The 22,067-nt window shown below is 51.4% G+C and overlaps 2 protein-coding genes across 6 annotated transcripts in view; one reads left to right on the plus strand and one right to left on the minus strand.

Annotated features, from left to right (window-relative positions):
• Positions 1 to 3: 3 nt before the first annotated feature.
• On the plus strand, positions 4 to 11,769 carry SRPRA (SRP receptor subunit alpha). The gene is made up of 14 exons (XM_077249458.1): positions 4 to 236; positions 3,014 to 3,097; positions 3,276 to 3,439; positions 3,541 to 3,695; positions 3,884 to 4,034; positions 4,114 to 4,270; positions 4,704 to 4,825; positions 4,901 to 5,019; positions 5,141 to 5,227; positions 5,700 to 5,872; positions 5,943 to 6,156; positions 6,306 to 6,469; positions 6,553 to 6,651; positions 10,615 to 11,769. Exons 1-14 carry the CDS (start codon positions 120 to 122, stop codon positions 10,741 to 10,743), a joined length of 1,935 nt encoding a protein of 644 aa, XP_077105573.1. The 5' UTR covers positions 4 to 119; the 3' UTR covers positions 10,744 to 11,769.
• Positions 11,714 to 22,067, minus strand: part of FAM118B (family with sequence similarity 118 member B) — a 31,197-nt gene continuing 20,843 nt past the window's right edge. For 3 of the 5 annotated variants that reach the window (XM_077249459.1, XM_077249460.1, XM_077249461.1), the window contains one exon: positions 14,860 to 15,630. In XM_077249459.1, the coding sequence (XP_077105574.1) occupies positions 14,951 to 15,630 (680 nt within the window). In that variant the 3' untranslated portion in view covers positions 14,860 to 14,950. Of the gene's footprint in view, positions 12,635 to 14,859; positions 15,631 to 22,067 lie in introns of those variants that run through there. The other 2 variants (XM_077249463.1, XM_077249462.1) reach the window with 2 other exon arrangements.

Consider the following 22,067-nt stretch of genomic DNA (forward strand, 5'->3'; position numbering starts at 1 on the left):
GCCTCAGTGCAGAGTGCCCGCCTGTTCCGGCACAAGCGGAAGTGATGCGTTTCCCGGTGTTTCTCTGACGTGTCCCGGGGCCGTGAGTGACGTGCGGTGCGCAGCGCGGACAGAGAAACATGTTGGACTTCTTCACAATCTTCAGCAAAGGGGGCATCGTGCTCTGGTGCTTCCAGGGGGTGCGCGGCTCCATCAGCGGCCCAGTGAATGCGCTTCTGCGCTCCGTCATCCTGCAGGTGACCGCCGGGGGCGCTGCTGGGCCTGAGATGTCAGAGCTCCTGTTGTCGGGGCCCACAGGGGACATTGGGCTTCCGGAGAAGACGTTCTGAGGGGCTCGTCACTATGTTGGGGGATGGACTGATGACTTAACGCGGAGAATCTGAGGGTGGTGACATCCAGCGGCCTAAACCTCAGGACTGTGGTATTGGGGTGCACGGCATATGGACGGGGGTGACCCCAAACTCCAGCTGTTACCAGGGTGCAGCGGTTCCCGGGGTGTAAGGAGGTGACCGGGAGGGGGAGCAATGATTCCTGGGTGTAAGGAGGTGACGGGAGGGGGAGCAGTGATTCCTGGGTGTAAGGAGGTGACGGGAGGGGGAGCAGTGATTCCTGGGGTGTAAGGAGGTGACGGGAGGGGGAGCAGTGATTCCTGGGTGTAAGGAGGTGACCGGGAGGGGGAGCAGTGATTCCTGGGTGTAAGGAGGTGACCGGGAGGGGGAGCAGTGATTCCTGGATGTAAGGAGGTGACGGGAGGGGGAGCAGTGATTTCCAGGGTATAAGGAGGTGACCGGGAGGGGGAGCAGTGATTCCTGGGTGTAAGGAGGTGACGGGAGGGGGAGCAGTGATTTCCAGGGTATAAGGAGGTGACCGGGAGGGGGAGCAGTGATTCCTGGGTGTAAGGAGGTGACCGGGAGGGGGAGCAGTGATTCCTGGGTGTAAGGAGGTGACCGGGAGGGGGAGCAGTGATTCTTGGGTGTAAGGAGGTGACGGGAGGGGAAGCAGTGATTTCCAGGGTGTAAGGAGGTGATCGGGAGGGGGAGCAGTGATTCCTGGGTGTAAGGAGGTGACCGGGAGGGGGAGCAGTGATTCCTGGGTGTAAGGAGGTGACCGGGAGGGGGAGCAGTGATTCCTGGGTGTAAGGAGGTGACCGGGAGGGGGAGCAGTGATTCTTGGGTGTAAGGAGGTGACGGGAGGGGGAGCAGTGATTTCCAGGGTGTAAGGAGGTGATCGGGAGGGGGAGCAGTGATTCCTGGGTGTAAGGAGGTGACCGGGAGGGGGAGCAGTGATTCCTGGGTGTAAGGAGGTGACCGGGAGGGGGAGCAGTGATTCCTGGATGTAAGGAGGTGACGGGAGGGGGAGCAGTGATTTCCAGGGTATAAGGAGGTGACCGGGAGGGGGAGCAGTGATTCCTGGGTGTAAGGAGGTGACGGGAGGGGGAGCAGTGATTTCCAGGGTATAAGGAGGTGACCGGGAGGGGGAGCAGTGATTCCTGGGGTTTAAGGAGGTGACGGGAGGGGGAGCAGTGATTCCTGGGTGTAAGGAGGTGACGGGAGGGGGAGCAGTGATTTCCAGGGTATAAGGAGGTGACCGGGAGGGGGAGCAGTGATTCCTGGGGTGTAAGGAGGTGACGGGAGGGGGAGCAGTGATTCCTGGGGTGTAAGGAGGTGACGGGAGGGGGAGCAGTGATTTCCAGGGTATAAGGAGGTGACCGGGAGGGGGAGCAGTGATTCCTGGGTGTAAGGAGGTGACGGGAGGGGGAGCAGTGATTTTCAGGGTATAAGGAGGTGACCGGGAGGGGGAGCAGTGATTCCTGGGGTGTAAGGAGGTGACGGGAGGGGGAGCAGTGATTCCCGGGGTATAAGGAGGTGACGGGAGGGGGAGCAGTGATTCCCAGGGTATAAGGAGGTGACGGGAGGGGGAGCAGTGATTCCCAGGGTATAAGGAGGTGACGGGGAGGGGGAGCAGTGATTCCTGGGGTGTAAGGAGGTGACGGGAGGGGGAGCAGTGATTCCTGGGGTGTAAGGAGGTGACGGGAGGGGGAGCAGTGATTTCCAGGGTATAAGGAGGTGACCGGGAGGGGGAGCAGTGATTCCTGGGTGTAAGGAGGTGACGGGAGGGGGAGCAGTGATTTTCAGGGTATAAGGAGGTGACCGGGAGGGGGAGCAGTGATTCCTGGGGTGTAAGGAGGTGACGGGAGGGGGAGCAGTGATTCCTGGGGTGTAAGGAGGTGACGGGAGGGGGAGCAGTGATTCCCGGGGTATAAGGAGGTGACGGGAGGGGGAGCAGTGATTCCCAGGGTATAAGGAGGTGACGGGAGGGGGAGCAGTGATTCCCGGGGTATAAGGAGGTGACGGGAGGGGGAGCAGTGATTCCCAGGGTATAAGGAGGTGACGGGAGGGGGACCAGTGATTCCTGGGGTATAAGGAGGTGACGGGAGGGGGGGGAAGTGATTCCTCGGTGTAAGAAGGTGACCAGGAGGGGGAGCAGTGATTTCTGGGGTATAAGGAGGTGACTGGGGGGGGGGAGAAGTGATTACTGGGCTGTGGGGAGGAGGGGGAGCAGTGATTCCTTGGCTGTGGGGAGGTGATGGGGGTGAGCAGTGATTCCCGTGTGGTGTTGGGGTCCGCACTCTTGGTCAGGGAGGTTCAGCACAGAGGTGACATGATTGTATTACTGCGCCCCTTATGTGGGGGAGGGGTGATGTAAGGTCTTGGGGGTGGAGGACTGTGCTAACATTGGGGTGTAGGGAGGGAATGGCCGCAGTCTTGAATCTCCTGTGATTTTATTCCAGCAGTGAAGACAACGTGTCAGATACCTGGAGACAAATGATTTGTGATATTCTGGGAGTCACTGAGGCTCCACGGGGTGATGTCTGTCGTATGGAGGCTCTGGAGGGGACTGGCACTTTTGGGGGGTCCTGTCCAGGTGCTGTGCGGCTGCTTCGGACCTGGGAGCTGCGGTTTGTGACGGGTGTGGACCACTACTCTCATCATTGTCTGTGTTGTCTCTGTAGGAGCGAGGCGGCAGCAACTGCTACAACCATGACTCCCTCACCCTGAAGTACAAGCTGGACAATCAGTTTGAGCTGGTGTTCGTGGTAAGACAAGGACAGCGGCGGTGCGCAAGTGCGCTGCTTCATATCCCATGTTGTTCTGTGTCCTCCTCGCTCATCCTGGGCCTCCTGATGGATGGAGCGGGGGATGGGACTGCGCATTATGGGTCTGCTCACATTATCGCTTGAGTGTCACCTCATCATCCGTCTCCTGTCCCCATAGGTCGGATACCAGAAGATTTTAACGCTGACGTATGTGGACAAGTTAATAGACGACGTCCATAAAGAATTCCGGGATAAGTACCGCAATCAAATCCAGCAGAACGGCACGCTGGGTTTATTAAGCGGCTCTTTCGATTTTCAGGATGACTTTGACTTTCTTCTCAGGTTGGTGGGTGACGGGGTGTAGTCCGACCTCAGTATGGAGGTGTCTTGGATTATCCAGGGGCTGTTTTGTGATCCTGAGCTGACTTGTGTCTGCCATTCAGGGCAGCGGAGGAGAGTAGCCGAGCTCGAGCCCCTGCCGCCATGAAGACCTTCAAACAGTCCGAGAAGTCCAAGAAGACGGTGAAGTCCATGATTGAAAAGCCGGGAGAAAAAGTGAAGGAAAATCATAAGAAAAGCAAGTCTTCTAAGAAAGAGAGTGAGTGCCGAGAGTTAACCCTGCAGTGTCCTGGATGGAGATTTTGTGTGTATTATGTGGGGTCTAGCTGATATTTGGGGGCTGGGACTTGTGTGGACCCTACAGACCTCACACATCAGGGGCGTCCATAGAGCCTTGGGGGCTCCTCTGCTTGTTCTCCATTTCCCGAGCTCCGCTATGTTTTGCAGATATCGCACCAGAAGCCGTCACTTCTAGTAAACCGAAGGTGAGTGTGCCGCCATCCTCCGGGGACAAGGAGGAGCTGAGCGCCGAGGAGACCATGCAGCGGAAGCGTGAGGAGTTCTTCAAGAAGAAAATGAAGACCGGGGACAAGGCCAGGTGCGGACACGGTGCGCAGGGATCCCGGGGGCGTTGTCCTGTCACCGAGTACTGACAGTTTTATCCATTTTTTTTATAGCAAATCTCCAAAACCAGAGGCTCAGAAGGAAAAAGGAAAGCAGCCACGGGTGTGGGAGCTCGGAGCATCCAACACCAAAGAGCTAGATTACAGCAAACCCACCACCAACGGCAGCGTGGAGGAGGGGGCTGCACCGGACGAGGACCTGGAGGCGCTGGTAAGAATCGGCACCACCGTATCCTGTTGCTGGACATAGGAATCTATATTTCTATTAATCATTTATAAGATCTGTGCTTTCAGTCAACGAGTAGAAATCTCAGAGAATAAGAAAAAGTTTTGATTCTTACAGTTGAGGATTTGTTATTGTTGCACGTCGTTTGTCCATAAGGTTACTGTAATGGCAGCCATTAGTATTGGTCACCCAGGTGAAGGGACTTGCCCACGATCAGAAAAGCATGGCAGCATTCTTTCAAAAACTACAGCTTGTGTGTGGGATTACGTTTCTGCACCGTTTACCTCTGTGAATAGGAGGTGTAATGCCAGATTCAACCTGTAGACAGGTGTGGCGCTGTTTTTGGAAGAAGGCATCCATCCATGTTTGGCGGATCCTGAAACATTCCCTTGAAGTCTTCATGTGATGTGTATTTCAGAGATTTCGCAGTGGTTTCATGTCGGGGAACCCCCCAGATGTGGAGTATGAGAGCAGCAGCGAAGAGGAGGAAGATGTCCCCACTGTCCAAACCAAATCCCTTCCATCTGTGAACGGGTCCAGGTAGCCCACCTGTCTATCCTACTGGCCAGGGCTGTGGGTCCGTGCTGCGCTCTCACCGCTATTGGGTTCTTCTAGTGCCAAGAAGAGCAGCTTTGGAGGGATGTTCGGGATGTTGAAGGGTCTGGTTGGGGCTAAAAGTCTAACCATGGACGACATGGAGCCAGTGCTGGAGAAGATGAAGGATCATCTCATAGGTGAGGCTGATATAAAAGTACATGGTGAATAATGGAGGCCAGCTGCTCCTGACACTCAGCTTTCCTGGTGTCATGAATGGCAAAAGATCAGAAATTTCTTACATGTTTGCTATTATTGCAGCCAAGAATGTAGCAGCGGACATTGCTGTGCAGCTGTGCGAGTCAGTGGCAAAGAGACTGGAAGGGAAAGTTATGGGAACTTTCTCAAGTAAGTCTTATATCAATTCTAACTCTGTTACATTATACTGCAGAGCTGCACTCACTATTCTGCTGGTGCAGTCACTGTGTACATACATTACATTACTGATCCTGAGTTAAATCCTGTATTATACTCCAGAGCTGCACTCACTATTCTGCTGGTGCAGTCACTGTGTACATACATTACATTACTGATCCTGAGTTACCTCCTGTATTATACCCCAGAGCTGCGCTCACTATTCTGCTGGTGCAGTCACTGTATACATACATTACTGATCCTGAGTTACATCCTGTATTATACTCCAGAGCTGCACTCACTATTCTGCTGGTGCAGTCACTGTGTACATACATTACATTACTGATCCTAAGTTACATCCTGTATTATACCTCAGAGCTGCGCTCACTGTTCATACATTACGTATCCTGTATTATACCCCAGAGCTGCGCTCACTGTGCACCGCTGTTCTCATTTCTCCCATCAGCTGTGACGTCTGCAGTGAAACAAGCTTTACAGGAGTCCCTGGTGCAGATCTTGCAGCCAAAGCGCCGTGTGGACGTGCTGCGTGATGTAATGGAGTCACAGCGCGCGCGTCGTCCGTACGTCATCACTTTCTGTGGGGTGAATGGAGTGGGGAAATCCACCAATTTGGCCAAGGTAAGTGAGTGAGCGATGGCCGGTCGTTCCTTCTTTCCCACCTTCGCTTATGTCGCCTCTTCTGCTGCAGATTTCCTTCTGGCTGATTGAGAACGGCTATAACGTGCTGATTGCAGCGTGTGACACATTCCGCGCCGGGGCGGTGGAGCAGCTGCGCACCCACACGAAACGCCTTAATTCCCTGCACCCTCCTGAGAAGCACAATGGCCGCTCCATGGTGCAGCTCTATGAGAAGGGCTATGGCAAAGACGCTGCTGGCATCGCCATGGAGGCCATAGCTTATGGTGAGCGCCATCTGCAGGAGAGATGCACAGGAAGGATTCATTCCATACAGGGGTGGTCCGGGCTTGCTACGCTCCTTAGATCAGCTGCTCTGGGGGGATGGCGCTGTCTGGTGAATGAGACCCTCTGTGATTATTTTGTCTTCGTGCAGCTCGGAATCAGGGTTATGACGTGGTGCTGGTGGACACTGCCGGCCGCATGCAGGACAACGCTCCCCTGATGACCGCGCTGGCCAAGCTCATCGCTGTCAACATGCCTGATCTCGTCCTTTTTGTCGGGGAAGCCTTGGTGGGCAATGAGGCGGTGGATCAGCTGGTGCGGTGACATATTGCTGGATTTGGGTGCGCACTGGGGCTGAGATGCTTCATGGAGATAATATGTCGTCTTTATAATCACAGGTGAAGTTTAACAAGGCGCTGGCCGATCACTCGCTGTCCGAGAAGCCGCGGCTCATCGATGGCATCGTGCTCACCAAGTTCGACACGATTGATGATAAGGTAAGTCTGACGTCCTCCCGCAGCCTTCTCCTGCATGCTGTCACTGGGGCCCTGTACTGTCTGGAGCCATCCTCCATCATGCTGTCAGTGGCTCTTTATACCGGGGCCCCGTACTGTCTGGCTGGGGGGAGATGGCAAGTGACGGACACAGGACATCTGCTGCTTCCTTGCTCAAGTAAATTGTTTTAAAGGGACGGTTCTGTCTGATAAAGGCAGTTGCCTCTAGTGGGAGAGCAGGGTCCCATCGTTTGCGGTCGGAGCCCGGACTGTGCGTCCATCTCTGATTATTTCTATGGATGCTCCAAACATTGCAGGACAACTGCACAGACCCTCGTAGAAATGGAGGCAGCGGCACGTGTAGACTCGCAGCCTATCAGACACTTATGGTGCACCTTGTCAGTGTGCGGCCTCTGCAACTGCTGCCAGGTATCGGAGACTAGACCTGAGGACGGGCGGCAGCTCCTGGACTTTGCGCTGCCCATCACTAGTTCTATGTCCCCTGACCACAATCCTTAAGGCAGCGACCGAGTGCCCAAAACCCCCTGATTTACCGCACAGTGCCAACACGGCAATTTAACCTGAATACTGAGGAAAACAACTCGGACACCAACGCGCTATAGAGTCTATAGCAAAGAGCTTGTAAGCGCTGCATTCCAAGCTAAGATCCCACCACCGACTGCAGTGGATGTGTGTTCTTTTTATGGAGAGTATTTTTAATCTAAAGTTAAAAAAAAAATATGGAAAATTGTTTTGTTTTTACAACCTCTTTGCAATTGTAACTATCATGATGACAATAACCCTTTAAGCCAAGGAGGTGAAACTCAAATACACAAAGGGACAAAATTAAAAGCTTGGCCAAAATCACAGCCGACCTTGATATTTGTTAAAGTGTCTACAATTGTGACATATCAAATAAAACGATGACGCTTTGAAATTATATTGAAATATATATGTTCTGTAAGAGCAGATGGCCGAATGGAGTAATGTATATATAATAACAAAGGATAAAAAACCCCCTAAATAATACAGATAATAAAGTATGATGCCAACGGGCCCCAAACACAGTAAGATCCCCCCACAGGGAATTCCTCCACACACAGTATGATGACCCTACTGTACCCCCCTCAATCCCACCAACAAAGAATGGTGACCCCCATCACAGTATGATTCCCCACACAGCCCTATATTCCGTACAATGGGCACAAAAATTCCTCTATACAATATTATAGGCCCCACGTGCTGCTCCGTGCAGTATATAATGGCCCCACGTGCTGCTCCGTGCAGCGTACAATGGCCCCATGTGCTGCTCCGTGCAGTATATAATGGCAAACACCAAAAAAGGAAAAATTCAAGAAAACACACCAAAAACAGGCAGAGATGCTTACCTGTCTAAATAGGCCTCAATACAAATGCACAAGCAGGGTGCAGCGGACCCAAATAAAATAGCAAATGCACAGGTGCAATACCTAATGAAACAGCCAGCCTTCAATCAGGGATTGGCCGTGTGGTACACCAATGCACTGAGATACATAATCTGTATGTGGCGTGTTCACACAAGGAATGCAGAGCATCTGGTTCTCAGCCTATTAATGACGCCCTATGGCGGGCTGCCCAGTGCTAAAATGCGTCCTGTGTGAACAGAGGCCACAGTGTACAGAACCATTTGGGCCCAACTGCACCCTGCAAAAAATACAACGTGCAAAACAAAACATATAAATATATATTGTGGCCATAATATGTAAGCCGGCAACCCGCGTCAAGGGTCCTTACATTTTGCCAGTCCAACAGTATATAATGGCCCCACGTGCTGCTCCGTGCAGTATATAATGGCCCCACGTGCTGCTCCGTGCAGTATATAATGGCCCCACGTGCTGCTCCGTGCAGTATATAATGGCCCACGTGCTGCTCTGTGCAGTATATAATGGCCCACGTGCTGCTCCGTGCAGTATATAATGGCCCCACGTGCTGCTCCGTGCAGTATATAATGGCCCACGTGCTGCTCTGTGCAGTATATAATGGCCCACGTGCTGCTCCGTGCAGTATATAATGGCCCCACGTGCTGCTCCGTGCAGTATATAATGGCCCCACGTGCTGCTCCGTGCAGTATATAATGGCCCCACGTGCTGCTCCGTGCAGTATATAATGGCCCACGTGCTGCTCTGTGCAGTATATAATGGCCCACGTGCTGCTCCGTGCAGTATATAATGGCCCCACGTGCTGCTCCGTGCAGTATATAATGGCCCCACGTGCTGCTCCGTGCAGTATATAATGGCCCCACGTGCTGCTCCGTGCAGTATATAATGGCCCACGTGCTGCTCTGTGCAGTATATAATGGCCCACGTGCTGCTCTGTGCAGTATATAATGGCCCCACGTGCTGTTCTGTGCAGTATATAATGGCCCACGTGCTGCTCTGTGCAGTATATAATGGCCCACGTGCTGCTCTGTGCAGTATATAATGGCCCCACGTGCTGTTCTGTGCAGTATATAATGGCCCCACGTGCTGCTCCGTGCAGTATATAATGGCCCCACGTGCTGCTCCGTGCAGTATATAATGGCCCCACGTGCAGCTCCGTGCAGTATATAATGGCCCACGTGCTGCTCCGTGCAGTATATAATGGCCCCACGTGCTGCTCCGTCCAGTATATAATGGCCCCACGTGCTGCTCCGTGCAGTATATAATGGCCCCACGTGCTGCTCCGTGCAGTATATAATGGCCCCACGTGCTGCTCCGTGCAGTATATAATGGCCCCACATGCTGCTCCGTGCAGTATATAATGGCCCCACGTGCTGCTCTGTGCAGTATATAATGGCCCCACGTGCTGCTCCGTCCAGTATATAATGGCCCCACGTGCTGCTCCGTGCAGTATATAATGGCCCCACGTGCTGCTCCGTGCAGTATATAATGGCCCCACGTGCTGCTCCGTGCAGTATATAATGGCCCCACGTGCTGCTCCGTGCAGTATATAATGGCCCCACGTGCTGCTCCGTGCAGTATATAATGGCCTCACATTGAGAATAAATACCTCTCCTGCTTGTTCCCTGCTGCCTTGGGCACTTCATATAGCACTGTGCTACCTGTGTGTGCTCCATTTCCTCAGCACTAGCACGGCCTGATGGGAGTTATGAGGGGCATGGCGCATGGGCTGAGAAGGCGCGCGTGCAGAGTAGCATGGTGGCGGCGGTAGTAGTAGTGCTGAGGAGATGGCGCTAGTGCCCTCTGGTACTCGTGCCATAGGTTCGCCACCTCTACCTTAGGGATATGTTGCTGATCTCTGGGGGTTTGCCCACTGAGCCCCCAAGGATCCCAAGAGCAGAGTCTGTTTCTGTGAGGATTGGGGCACATGCTCAGCTTCCCTCCCTCGATTCATTGTCTATAGTGCTTGCTCTGATATTTGCATCAGTCCCATAGACAATGAGTGGAGCAGAGGTCGAGTGCGCGCCGCTCACTCCAATTCTGATGGGTGGCAGAGCCCTTTCCTCAGGTTTCTGGAGCCTTGATTTCAGGGGGTCTCCGTGGCCAGATCCTCAGCAATGAGCAAGTTGGAGGGGGGATAAACTTTTAAAGAGGCAGCTGCACCCTTACTCAGACTTAGTATTTGCACAAAATTGTGCTTTGCCTTTTGCTGTTTGATCAGAACTTCTCTAGTCACACCGAGAGCTGCATTTATATCATGCTGTACCACTCCTATGCCTTCCTGCCCCACAATCCACGTCTCTCCTGCTTAGTGGTTATTCTGTGTCCTGCTTTTCGTTTCCTCCCCAATGTCAGGACCTCTGCTTGCTGTTAGGGATCTGTTCACACCGTGTCCGTCTCACAGAGGACGGCTTCTCCGTTATTATCCTGGCCACAGGCGCCAGTGTTAGAAACCACCATGATGGATCTCCTGACAGCAAGCAGAGATTGTGGGGATAAACAAGCTGCAGCCTGTGCACTGATCCCGGGGGTCTCTTCTCTCCTGCAGGTGGGCGCTGCCATCTCCATGACGTACATCACCGGGCAGCCCATTGTGTTTGTGGGCACGGGGCAGACGTACTGCGACCTGCGCAGCCTGAATGTGAAGGCGGTGGTGGGAGCACTGATGAAAGCCTGAGCGCTCCGCTCGCCACAGTCAAGGTTTATTACCCGCCATGTTCTCTGCTGATGTGAACACTCGCTGCCTGAATCCTCGCCCTGTAGACTTGGCCGACCCATGAGCTGCACCCCGACCGGGGGACAGGACACCGGCCACATAGTACACGATGATTCCAATAATCCGGCATCCCCAGGACGGAGGTGGAAGGTCAGGCACAGTCCATACTGCAGGCACCGGCGCTGTGCGCCCCATCCCCCCGGCGGGATCAGTCGTCACCAGACTAACTGCTGTCACATGCTCAGTGTCCAGCAGGTGGCGCCACATCATTATATTCTATTGCTGCTAAACCAATTGCAATCCCTTAAAGGGGTCCTCCGGGCACGTGTAAACGATCCTATCTCATGTATGACATTCGTATGTACCTTGTATTATCGTTTCTTGTCAAGATCTCCGCTTGCTGTCAGTGAATGTCAGCACTCTCAGAGGCTTAGCACACTTTCCAGACCAGCGCTCTCATGTCTGAAGGTTTTCTACCATTGGATCTAGTCTAGACGATTCAGAACATAACAGCCGGGACTTAACAGCACTGCCTTGTGATGTCTGCTCTGGATGCAAATATTGGGGCAGGACACATTCACTGATGGCAAGCAGAGATCCTGTGGTAATGAAGGGCATGTGGAATCCAGAGACTGCTTCATTTACATGGGGATGGAGGGCCCCTCAGTGTTTGTCTCCGGCCCTCACGGGGGCCAGTCATCTGTCAGCACTGCACCGAGAACTCGCCGAGACGCCTCCAGAGCAGCAGTTCTCAGTGCAGAGCGAGGCGGCTGCCTCCAGGGGGCGCTCCCCTCCACATACTGCCGGCCAGATCTCGGGGTTCCTGCTCGTCTGTCTGTCGGAGGCCGTATCCATATGTTCATTCAGGCAGGAGGCGTCCGCACCTCGTGCCTCCTCGTGTCGTGGCACCAAGTTCTGCTCACGTGCAATATATGGATCAGAGCGAAAATAATTTATAAGAGAATAAATTTCTTACATAATTATAAACCGTCTATCTGCGCGTTATTGTCAGGCGCCTGTGACAACCACGGGGGTCCGGCGTGGCGCCTGTAACAGCCTCGGGGGGTCGGGCGTGGTGCAAGTCGCAGCCTCTGGGGTCCGGCGTGGCGCCTGTCACAGCCTCTGGGGTCCGGCGTGGCGCCTGTCACAGCCTCGGGGGCCTGGCGCCTCTCATTACCCAGCAGTCTGTCCCCTGATGCATTTGTTTAGTTTGCAGCTTGGCCGCCTGTCAACACATCGTATGAAGTGTCAGCAAGACTATGGCGGCTCTCCCACTCCCGAGCAGACCACTGTCCACCATCCTCAGCGCTGCCGTCAGTCATCACTGGTCACAGAGGAACCGGATGATAGAGACCAGACAGGAATTGTGATCATACAGTTCTGTAACTCTGACGTGAGAAGCTTCACATTTCTGGACCTCACAGCTGAAGGTTTGTACCAGTTGCAGTCTCTGAGAAAAACTCAAGTAACTGCATTATGACAACTGGCTAATGCTAGGAGGGAGACATGGTAACAAACCCCCAGCTGAAAGAAGTACTAGCACTGTACAGGTGTACTGACCAGAAGCGTGTGCATCACAACGTGGAAAGATGTGGGGGGTCTGCACATCAGAGTGGTCTGTACTAGGTGAGATCCTCGACGCTGGATGTGACATGTCTGCAGGTCACTGTACAGCAGCGTGGAGAATCCTAGGAGTGCACGTCATCTGGACGCTGATAGAGCTGCCTGATGAGCGGCACGGTGTCACATCGGCTCCAGTGTTCCCGTCCTCCATGCTGACGTCACTTCGTCCTCCTGTAAAGACTCGTGCTGCAGTGGCCTCACAGAGAGTGGCGGCATCATTTACTGCTACCTGTAAGAGAGAACGAGAATCAGTATCCTGCGCAGCTGACCCTCGACCCCTCAGCCCCGCACGGACCACCCACGGCCCCACACGGTTCCAGGCACTCTGCCTAGAAATTTCTCCTTCTCTGTCTTGGCCTGCAGGCAACTTCCTCCCCCCTGAATACAGCTGTAACTTGAAACTCCAGTGTGGGACTCTGTCCCCCCAGCACCCACCCCCCCTTCCTCTGGAATGCAGCAGTGTGTAGAAATCCTTTGTCTGAAAACCATGTGCTCTTGATCATGTACCACCTTAAGAGTAAGGCATCACTTGACCCCAATTAGTAACAGAGATATGGAAGTTATATATTTGGTATGTGCATCGGCCGGGCCATCACACAGCGCGTTTTCTAGGCTCAGCGGATATGGAGAAACTGATTGCTGCTTAACAGGAGCTCATAACCACGTCGTGTTTAGGCTCTAATTAATGCCAAGATCATTCCCAGAAGAATGGTAGTTCCGTGATCGCTATACAAGGCTGCATCCTGGAGCTACGGGGGATATTAGCCAGTACAAAGTAATGCAGCCTTTCTAGCGACTAATTATCCTAGGTGCAGTACCCTGACTGACCTGAGGGTAAGGGGGGACGCCAGAGAGCTGCAAGTTCCAAACCGGAAGTGGGATATAGATAAAACCCCTTCAGAAAGAACCAGGGCAACCAAACAACCCCATGTTAATGACAAATTGGTGCGAGTGATGGGGATCATAAAGGTATCCTCCCCGTGAACAGTGACATTCAACAAGCACACAGAACTCACGGCTCCCTGTAATGGCTGATAACGGCGCAAAACCTGCACAGAGGGGAATATTTATCTTTAAGTGAGGAGTAGAAATGCTGCAGAGCACTGATCATCAACGCTGGGGGACAGAGACAGTCTGACCACAGAGAACAGCTGTCGGGGGTCTAAGATCTCCACATGTCCCCCTACACCCCAAATATACTGAGCTGTGAAGGGGCAGCAACAAGATGCCAAGCAATGCGAGTGCAGCTCTGGAGTATAATAGAGGATGTAACTCAGGATCAGTAATGCAATGTATGTACACAGTGACTGCACCAGCAGAATAGTGAGTGCAGCTCTGGGGTATAATACAGGATGTAACTCAGGATCAGTAATGTAATGTATGTACACAGTGACTGCACCTGCAGAATAGTGAGTGCAGCTCTGGAGTATAATACAGGATGTAACTCAGGATCAGTACTGTATGTACACAGTGACTGCACCAGCAGAATAGTGAGTGCAGCTCTGGGGTATAATACAGGATGTAACTCAGGATCAGTAATGTAATGTATGTACACAGTGACTGCACTTGCAGAATAGTGAGTGCAGCTCTGGAGTATAATACAGGATGTAACTCAGGATCAGTACTGTATGTACACAGTGACTGCATCAGCAGAATAGTGAGTACAGCTCTGGAGTATAATACAGGATGTAACTCAGGATCAGTAATGCAATGTATGTACACAGTGACTGCACCAGCAGAATAGTGAGTGCAGCTCTGGGGTATAATACAGAATGTAACTCGGGATCAGTAATGTATGTACACAGTGACTGCACCTACAGAATAGTGAGTGCAGCTCTGGAGTATAATACAGGATGTAACTCAGGATCAGTAATGTATGTACACAGTGACTGCACCAGCAGAATAGTGAGTGCAGCTCTGGAGTGTAATACAGGATGTAACTCAGGATCAGTACTGTATGTACACAGTGACTGCACCAGCAGAATAGTGAGTGCAGCTCTGGAGTATAATACAGGATGTAACTCAGGATCAGTAATGCAATGTATGTACACAGTGACTGCACCAGCAGAATAGTGAGTGCAGCTCTGCGGTATAATACAGGATGTAACTCGGGATCAGTAATGTAATGTATTTACACAGTGACTGCACCAGCAGAATAGTGAGTGCAGCTCTGGAGTATAATACAGGATGTAACTCGGGATCAGTAATGTATGTACACAGTGACTGCACCAGCAGAATAGTGAGTGCAGCTCTGGAGTATAATACAGAACATAACTCAGGATCAGTAATGTATGTACACAGTGACTGCACCAGCAGAATTGTGAGTGCAGCTCTGGGGTATAATACAGGATGTAACTCAGGATCAGTAATGTATGTACACAGTGACTGCACCAGCAGAATAGTGAGTGCAGCTCTGTTTCTCTCTGTAATGTTAGTTGATGAAATAATCAAAGATTCATTATTAAACCTTTTAATAACCAGAGCCTAAAAAATTTCATATTTTCCTACTAATAGAAAAAAAGTTTTAACTAAGTTCATGATGCTTTTATTTCCGGCCTCTCTTCGCAGGTTTCGGTCTTAGGTCAGAGCTATAAATTAAGGCAGTAGGAGGCGCTGTTCTCGCCCGCATTGAGTAGCGGTACTGGGCAGGAGGAGATAACGGGCTGGAGGCGGCTGACAGTCTGGCTGTCATTTCCTCGGGTGCTGCCCCCTCCTGGTCACACAAGGCTTGTGCCTCCCGCTGGTCGCTGCTCTGCTGCATTGCTAGGAGGTGTAAGCTTGCGGTCAGTTTGCTGATGTTGGTGTTCAGGTGAGCGAGCAGATGGTTTCTCTCCGTCTCCACTTTTAGGATCTTCCTGAACACGGCGCTGTTCCTGTCCGCGCCGGTGGCGAGCTGACACAAGTCCAAGTGTAACGCATTCACCTTGGTCAGTATCACTTTCCGCAGCCCTTCCTGTGCGGCCGTGAAGCTCCGGAGCTGCTCCCGCAGCACCCAGCCTCCATGGCTGCGGTTCTGTGACGGCTGCGGAAATGATTTTTGGCAACAGTTGGTGCGTGGTGGATCTGTGGATGGAGGCATCATGGGAAGTGGGGCTGGCCGGAAGCCATGTTCTCCATCCGTCTGTGTCGACCTGTCCGTTCTGGGCTTCTCAAGGAAAAATGGTATAAACTGACCTCTGGCCTCATAGGACTCCTCCGCTTCGTAGTTGTGACCACGTGATTGACCTAAAATGGGAACATGGAGACGTTAAATCAGGTAAGGTGATGGGTTTGGGGGAGGGGATGGCGGCAGTCGGGGTTATATACCAATATGGTCGCCGATGCAGCTCACAGGGGGACGTCGCTCAGCTCACCCAGACCCCACAGCCATGGCCGCCTAGTAATATACCGGCAACCTAAAGTCAGGGAGAAGTGACCGACAGAAGAGTCTGGGGTCAGCCACGGCAAGGATCTCCCTGGTGATCCGGCGGGTCCTCCTGCGTATCTTCAGGGGAGATCTGGGCCATGATCTCCTTGTCCACCATATTCAGCTCTGGCTCTCAGAGAGCGATGCTCTGCAGCCTCCTCACCCCGATCCTGGTGTCTACTGATCGTCCTCCGCAGCAGGCCTGTTATCACCAATTTCCTTACACAGATGGTCTGTGGCTCAGTGGTTAGCACTGTATATAGGGCAGCACAGTGGCTTACTGGATAACACTACTGTTCATAAGGCAGCACAGTGGCTCACTGGTTAGCACTGTACTGTACATAGAGCAGCATGGTGGCTGTGGTTAGTACTGTATATAGGGCAGCACAGTGGCTCACTGGATAACTACTGTACATAGGGCAGTATGGTGACTCAGTGGTTAGCACTGTACTGTACATATGGCAGCACGGTGGCTCAGTGGTTAGCACTACTGTACATAGGGCAGCAAGATGGCTCAGTGGTTAATACTGTATATAGGGCAGCTCAGAGAATAACTACTGTACATAGGGCAGCATGGTGACTCTGGTTAGCACTGTACTGTACATATGGCAGCACGGTGGCTCAGTGGTTAATACTGTATATAGGGCAGCACAGTGGCTCAGTGGTTAGTACTCTATAGGGCAGCACAGTGGCTCACTGGATAACTACTGTAGATAGGGCAGCACGGTGGCTTAGTGGTTAGTACTGTAAATAGGGCAGCACTGGCTCAGTGGTTAGTACTGTACATAGGGCAGCACAGTGGCTCACTGGATAACATTACTGTACATAGGGCAGCACGGTGGCTCACTGGTTAGCACTGTACTGTACATAGGGCAGCATGGTGGCTCAGTGGTTAGCACTGTACTATACATAGGGCAGCACGGTGGCTCACTGGATAACTACTGTACATAGGGCAGCATGGTGACCCAGTGGTTAGCACTGTACTGTACATATGGCAGCACGGTGGCTCAGTGGTTAGCACTGTACTGTACATAGGGCAGCAAGATGGCTCAGTGGTTAATACTCTATATAGGGCAGCTCAGTGGATAACTACTGTACATAGGGCAGCATGGTGACTGGTTAGCACTGTACTGTACATATGGCAGCATGGTGGCTCAGTGGTTAATACTGTATATAGGGCAGCACAGTGGCTCAGTGGTTAGTACTCTATATAGGGCAGCACAGTGGCTCACTGGATAACACTACTGTAGATAGGGCAGCACGGTGGCTTAGTGGTTAGTACTGTAAATAGGGCAGCATGGTGGCTCAGTGGTTAGCACTGTACTATACATAGGGCAGCACAGTGGCTCAGTGGATAACTACTTTACATAGGGCAGCACGGTAGCGCACTGGTTAGCACTGTACTGTACATAGGGCAGCATGGTGGCTCAGTGGTTATCACTGTACTATACATAGGGCAGCACAGTGGCTCAGTGGATAACTACTGTACATAGGGCAGCACAGTGGCACACTGGATAACACTACTGTACATAGGGCAGCACGGTGGCTCAGTGGTTAGCACTGTAATGTACATAGGGCAGTACGGTGGCTCAGTGGTTAGCACTGTAATGTACATAGGGCAGCATGGTGGCTCAGTGGTTAGCACTGTACATAGGGCAGCACGGTGGCTCAGTGGCTAGCACTGTACTGTACATAGGGCAGCACAGTGGCTCACTAGATAACACTACTGTACAGAGGGCAGCACGGTGGCTCACTGGTTAGCACTGTACTGCACATAGGGCAGCACGGTGGCTCAGTGGTTAGTACTGTACATAGGGCAGCACGGTGGCTCAGTGGATAACTACTGTACATAGGGCAGCACAGTGGCTCACTGGATAACACTACTGTACATAGGGCAGCACGGTGGCTCACTGATTAGCACTACTGTACATAGCGCAGCACGGTGGCTCCTTGGTTAGCACTGTATATAGGGCAGCACACTGGCTCAGTGGTTAGTACTGTACTGTGTATAGGGTAACAGTGGCTCAGTGGTTAGCACCATACTATATATAGGGCAGCACAGTGGCTTACTGATTAGTACAGTATATAGAGCAGCACGGTGGCTTAGTGGTTAGTACTGCACTGTGTATAGTGCAGCACGGTGGCTCAGTGGTTAGCACTGTACTGTATATAAGGCAGCACGGTGGCTCAGTGGTTAGCACTGTTTGCAGTGCTGGGGTCTTGTGTTCAAATCCTGCCAAGGACAACATCTGAAAGGACTTTGTTGGCCTCGTACATGCGTAGGTGTCCTACGGTTTTCTCCCACACGCCAAAAGCCGATAAACGTGGATTGTGAGCCCCAATAGGACTGTGATGATGTCTTCTATACAGTGCCATCACATTTTCTACAGTGCCTTACATACAGACGCCATATTTAAGCTCTGGTTTCCTCCATATCCAGGATCCTTACGCCTCAGGTCTCTGCTCTTCTGCTTCTGCCCGAGAATCGTCCTCCGCTCAGGATTGTGTCCTGCTCCTTACAGAAGTGGATGTGGAGCTTCTTAGGATCCAATACATTACAGAGTAACTTCTATGTATCTGACCACAGCAGAGCGCCATCGTCCTCCTCCTCGGAGTGCGCTGTGGGCGTCTTTCTTTTATCACAGTTGGACCAAGACTCCTCAAACATAAGACATGTGGGGGCAGCCTAATCCTGACATCTGGAGCATGCCGCAGATCGAGCACATGATGCAGACACTCCAAATTAGGGTGCAGAGTGGGGACATCGGGGTCACACGACCAGTCCTGGCCTCAATCTCGCTCGCTTTAGCTCAGCCTTGCGTTCACTCCTTGGCCGGTTTTGTCCTGATTCCCGCTCATTATCCTAAAGGAAGGTTATTTCTTCCTGATCCTTGTCCTACAAATCACTAAAACATGCTCGGCTCTGCCACTCCTGTCGGAGCCCATCCGCTCGGTCACGACTCCATGTCCTGTGTCACTGGATGTGCGGGACGTGCATCGCCCCTGGATTATGTTCCAAACTGCGGTCTGACGATTGCTCAACGCAACCCAAGTAATCCACGCTGGATGTCCTGTGCACTAGGGACGTGGCGGACCGCCAGTACCCACACTCCATCCGCACAATGGCCCTCAACAAGACCTCGCTCCACCAGGGGGCGCTCAACACTCCGACCACCGTACTCTGAGGACGGCACCTGCCGCCCCATTACTATCCAGGACGGAACAATGATTGGTCACAGCCACCGTCAGCAGCGACAGCACTGACACCGAGGCTACAACGTGTCATTGTATGGAGAATACATAGGAAATTCAGTTTTATAGACATTGGACAGGACAACGTTTATGGTGATGGCGAGCGATGAGACAAGTCGCCATCACACCCGACGTTATCCCCATATACACAGAGGAGCCTCACACTCAACTCCAAGTGAAAACAGGAACAAAATATCAATTTATAAAGTGAAAATGAAGAAGGAATAATGCTCTGCCCAGATAAGGGCAGTGCATTGTCTTTTACAGACGTGAATCTTTACGGTACGTGCCCACGTTGAGGATTTGTTGCGGGTCTGATGTGGCAGATTTATGCAGCATCCAGATGTTCCAGCACAGTGGTTGGGATTCCTAGAAATCTCATGTCCACTATGCGACTTTGTGCGCCGGCGGAGACGGACATGCGGCGCGTCTTTCAAGACAGCCACATGTGAATTTCTCTTCTGGAGATGCGAGTCTGTGCTACAGAAATTGCATCAATACAATGTACAGAACACTGTGAAATGATCACAGAGGAGTCACCTGCATTCAATAGACGGCAGCGAACATCCAAAGCTCTGCTAGTTCTGGTTTGGGTGCACCCGCCCTTACAGGATAAACCGAGATTTATTCCAGACATGGTTTTTCTGTTAATCTCTGATCTAATATTTTGTTTTATGACCTTTGTTTCTGAACGGCTTTACATCTGTACAGGGTGGAGTCACCTAACATCGGACCCTGCAGACAGATATTCAGCCCATGTTTACAGGACAATGTCCCACAGGTCTTTTTAATTTTTGATGTCGCTCTACAAATTCTCCCATCGGGCCGAGGTCCGGGCATCGGGCCGAGGTCCGGGCATCGGGCCGAGGTCCGGGCATCGGGCCGAGGTCCGGGCATCGGGCCGAGGTCCGGGCATCGGGCGGCCTCTTCATAACATCAGTCTTGTTGGTCTGGACCCAGAATGTCGCCCGCTTGTTGCTGTGTTTGGGATCGTTGTCCATTTTGAGGGCATTTCTTCTTCAGCTTAAGACAACTTGGCCTCTTCCAGTAATGTGATATATTCACACGGGTCCACGGTGCCTGGTCTGTGATAAATGGACCCAACTCCACAGTATGAGGAACATCCCCAGACCGCTCTGCTCAAACCTCCATGGTTTCCAGCCTTCAGTGTCCTGTGGCAGACTCCAGGGTCTATGGGTGGTCTCGCCATGTCTGCGGCCCTTACACCCAGTAAGGACAATCTCGCTCTCATCTCTCCATAGAGCATTCCGCCTCTTCTCTCTTGTCTGTCTGCTCTTTGGTTCACTGTAACCTTCTCGCAGGGTCTTTCTCAGCAATGACACGAAGATTTCTTGCAGATAGTTTGTCTTCTCGTAGGCGTCTTCTGATGGCTGCAGGACTCACGGGTAACTGAAGATCTTCTCTGATCTCCCTGGAGCCGATCACTGGATGCTTCTCTGCCATTCTTGTGATTCCATGATCTATGCGGATGGTAGAATTTCTTTTCCTATCGCGTGTTTTTTTTTTTTTGCCATTTTAAAGCATTAGAAATCTTTTTTAGCTGAGCAGCCAATTAGTTTCTGCATTTCTTTATATGTTTTCCTTTCTGTAATCAACTTCTTGATCATAGTTCTTTCTCCTTCGGTACAATGTCTGGAACAACCCATTTTACTCACTGAGCCAGGGCTAAATCCAGCAGGTACAAGATCTGCTGCCTCCTTCTTTACACAGGGGACATAATAGACACCTGATTCTTCACATAATGACTGACATCACTTATGAATTCCGCACTGCTATTAATTAGTACACCCCCCTTTCATTAAATGAGCCACTAACATCCTATTAGCAGCGTGCGTGTCATGGCTTCCAATTCTGTTGGTTGCCTACACCTTGTCAGGAATTTATTCCCATGTTGTGTGAACTTTTCTGCCAAAAACAGCAATTAAACACCTGACTGATGTCAGACTGCAGGTATTTTGCACATACAGTTGTGCTCAAAACTTTACACACCCCGGCAGAAATTTTGATTTTTGGTCTTTTTTCAGAGAATATAAATGATAACACCAAAACCTTTTTCTCCACTCATGGTTAGTGGTTGGGTGAAGCCATTTATTGTCACACTACTGTGTTTTCTTTTTTTAAATCATAACGACAACCCAAAACATCCAAATGACCCTGATCAAAAGTTCACATCCCCCATTTCTTAATGCCGTGTATTGCCCCCTCTAACATCAATGACAGCTTGAAGTCTTTTGTGGTAGTTGTGGATGAGGTTCTTTATTTTCTCAGATGATAAAGCTGCCCACTCTTCTTGGTAAAAAGCCTCCAGTTCCTGTAAATTCCTGGGCCGTCTACCGTAGCATGAACTGAGCGCTTGAGATCTGCTCAGAGTGGATCAATGATATTGAGGTCAGGAGACTGAGATGGCCACTCCAGAACCTTCACTTTGCTCTGCTGTAGCCAATGACAGGTCAACTTGGCCTTGTGTTTTGGATCATTGTCATACTGGAATGTCCAAGTATGTCCCATGGGCAGCCTCTGGGCTGATGAGTGTAGATTTGACTCCAGTATTTGCTAATATCATGCTGCATTCATCTTTCCTTCAACTCTGACCAAGTTTCCTGTGACCATGTAGCTCACACATCCCCAAAACATCAGCAATCCACCTCCGTGCTTTACAGTAGGAATGGTGTTTTTTTTATCATAGGCCTTGAAGTTTCATCATAGGCCAAAAGTTTAATTTTGGTCTCATCACTCCAAATTATCTTGTTCCAGGAGTTTTGAGGCTTGTCTCTGTGCTGTTTTGTGTATTGTAGGCGAGATAGTTTGTGGCATTTGCGCAGTAATGGCTTTCTTCTGGCGACTCGACCATGCAGCCCATTTTTCTTCTAGTGCCTCCTTATTGTGCATCTTGAAACAGCCACAGTTTTCAGAGAGTCCGGTATTTCAGCTGATGTTATTTGTGGGTTTTTCTTCGCATTTTCCTGGCGGTTGTGGACGACAT

Source organism: Ranitomeya variabilis, chromosome 4 (assembly GCF_051348905.1).
Source record: "Ranitomeya variabilis isolate aRanVar5 chromosome 4, aRanVar5.hap1, whole genome shotgun sequence".
NCBI lineage: Eukaryota > Metazoa > Chordata > Amphibia > Anura > Dendrobatidae > Ranitomeya > Ranitomeya variabilis.

Excerpts from the sequence above, each read along its gene's own strand:
- SRPRA (XM_077249458.1), top strand. The coding sequence starts at position 120 with ATGTTGGACTTCTTCACAATCTTCAGCAAAGGGGGCATCGTGCTCTGG. Across the intron at positions 4,271-4,703 it reads ACGAGGACCTGGAGGCGCTG|AGATTTCGCAGTGGTTTCAT; the intron begins GTAAGAATCGGC and ends TGTGTATTTCAG. Across the intron at positions 5,020-5,140 it reads GATGAAGGATCATCTCATAG|CCAAGAATGTAGCAGCGGAC; the intron begins GTGAGGCTGATA and ends CTATTATTGCAG.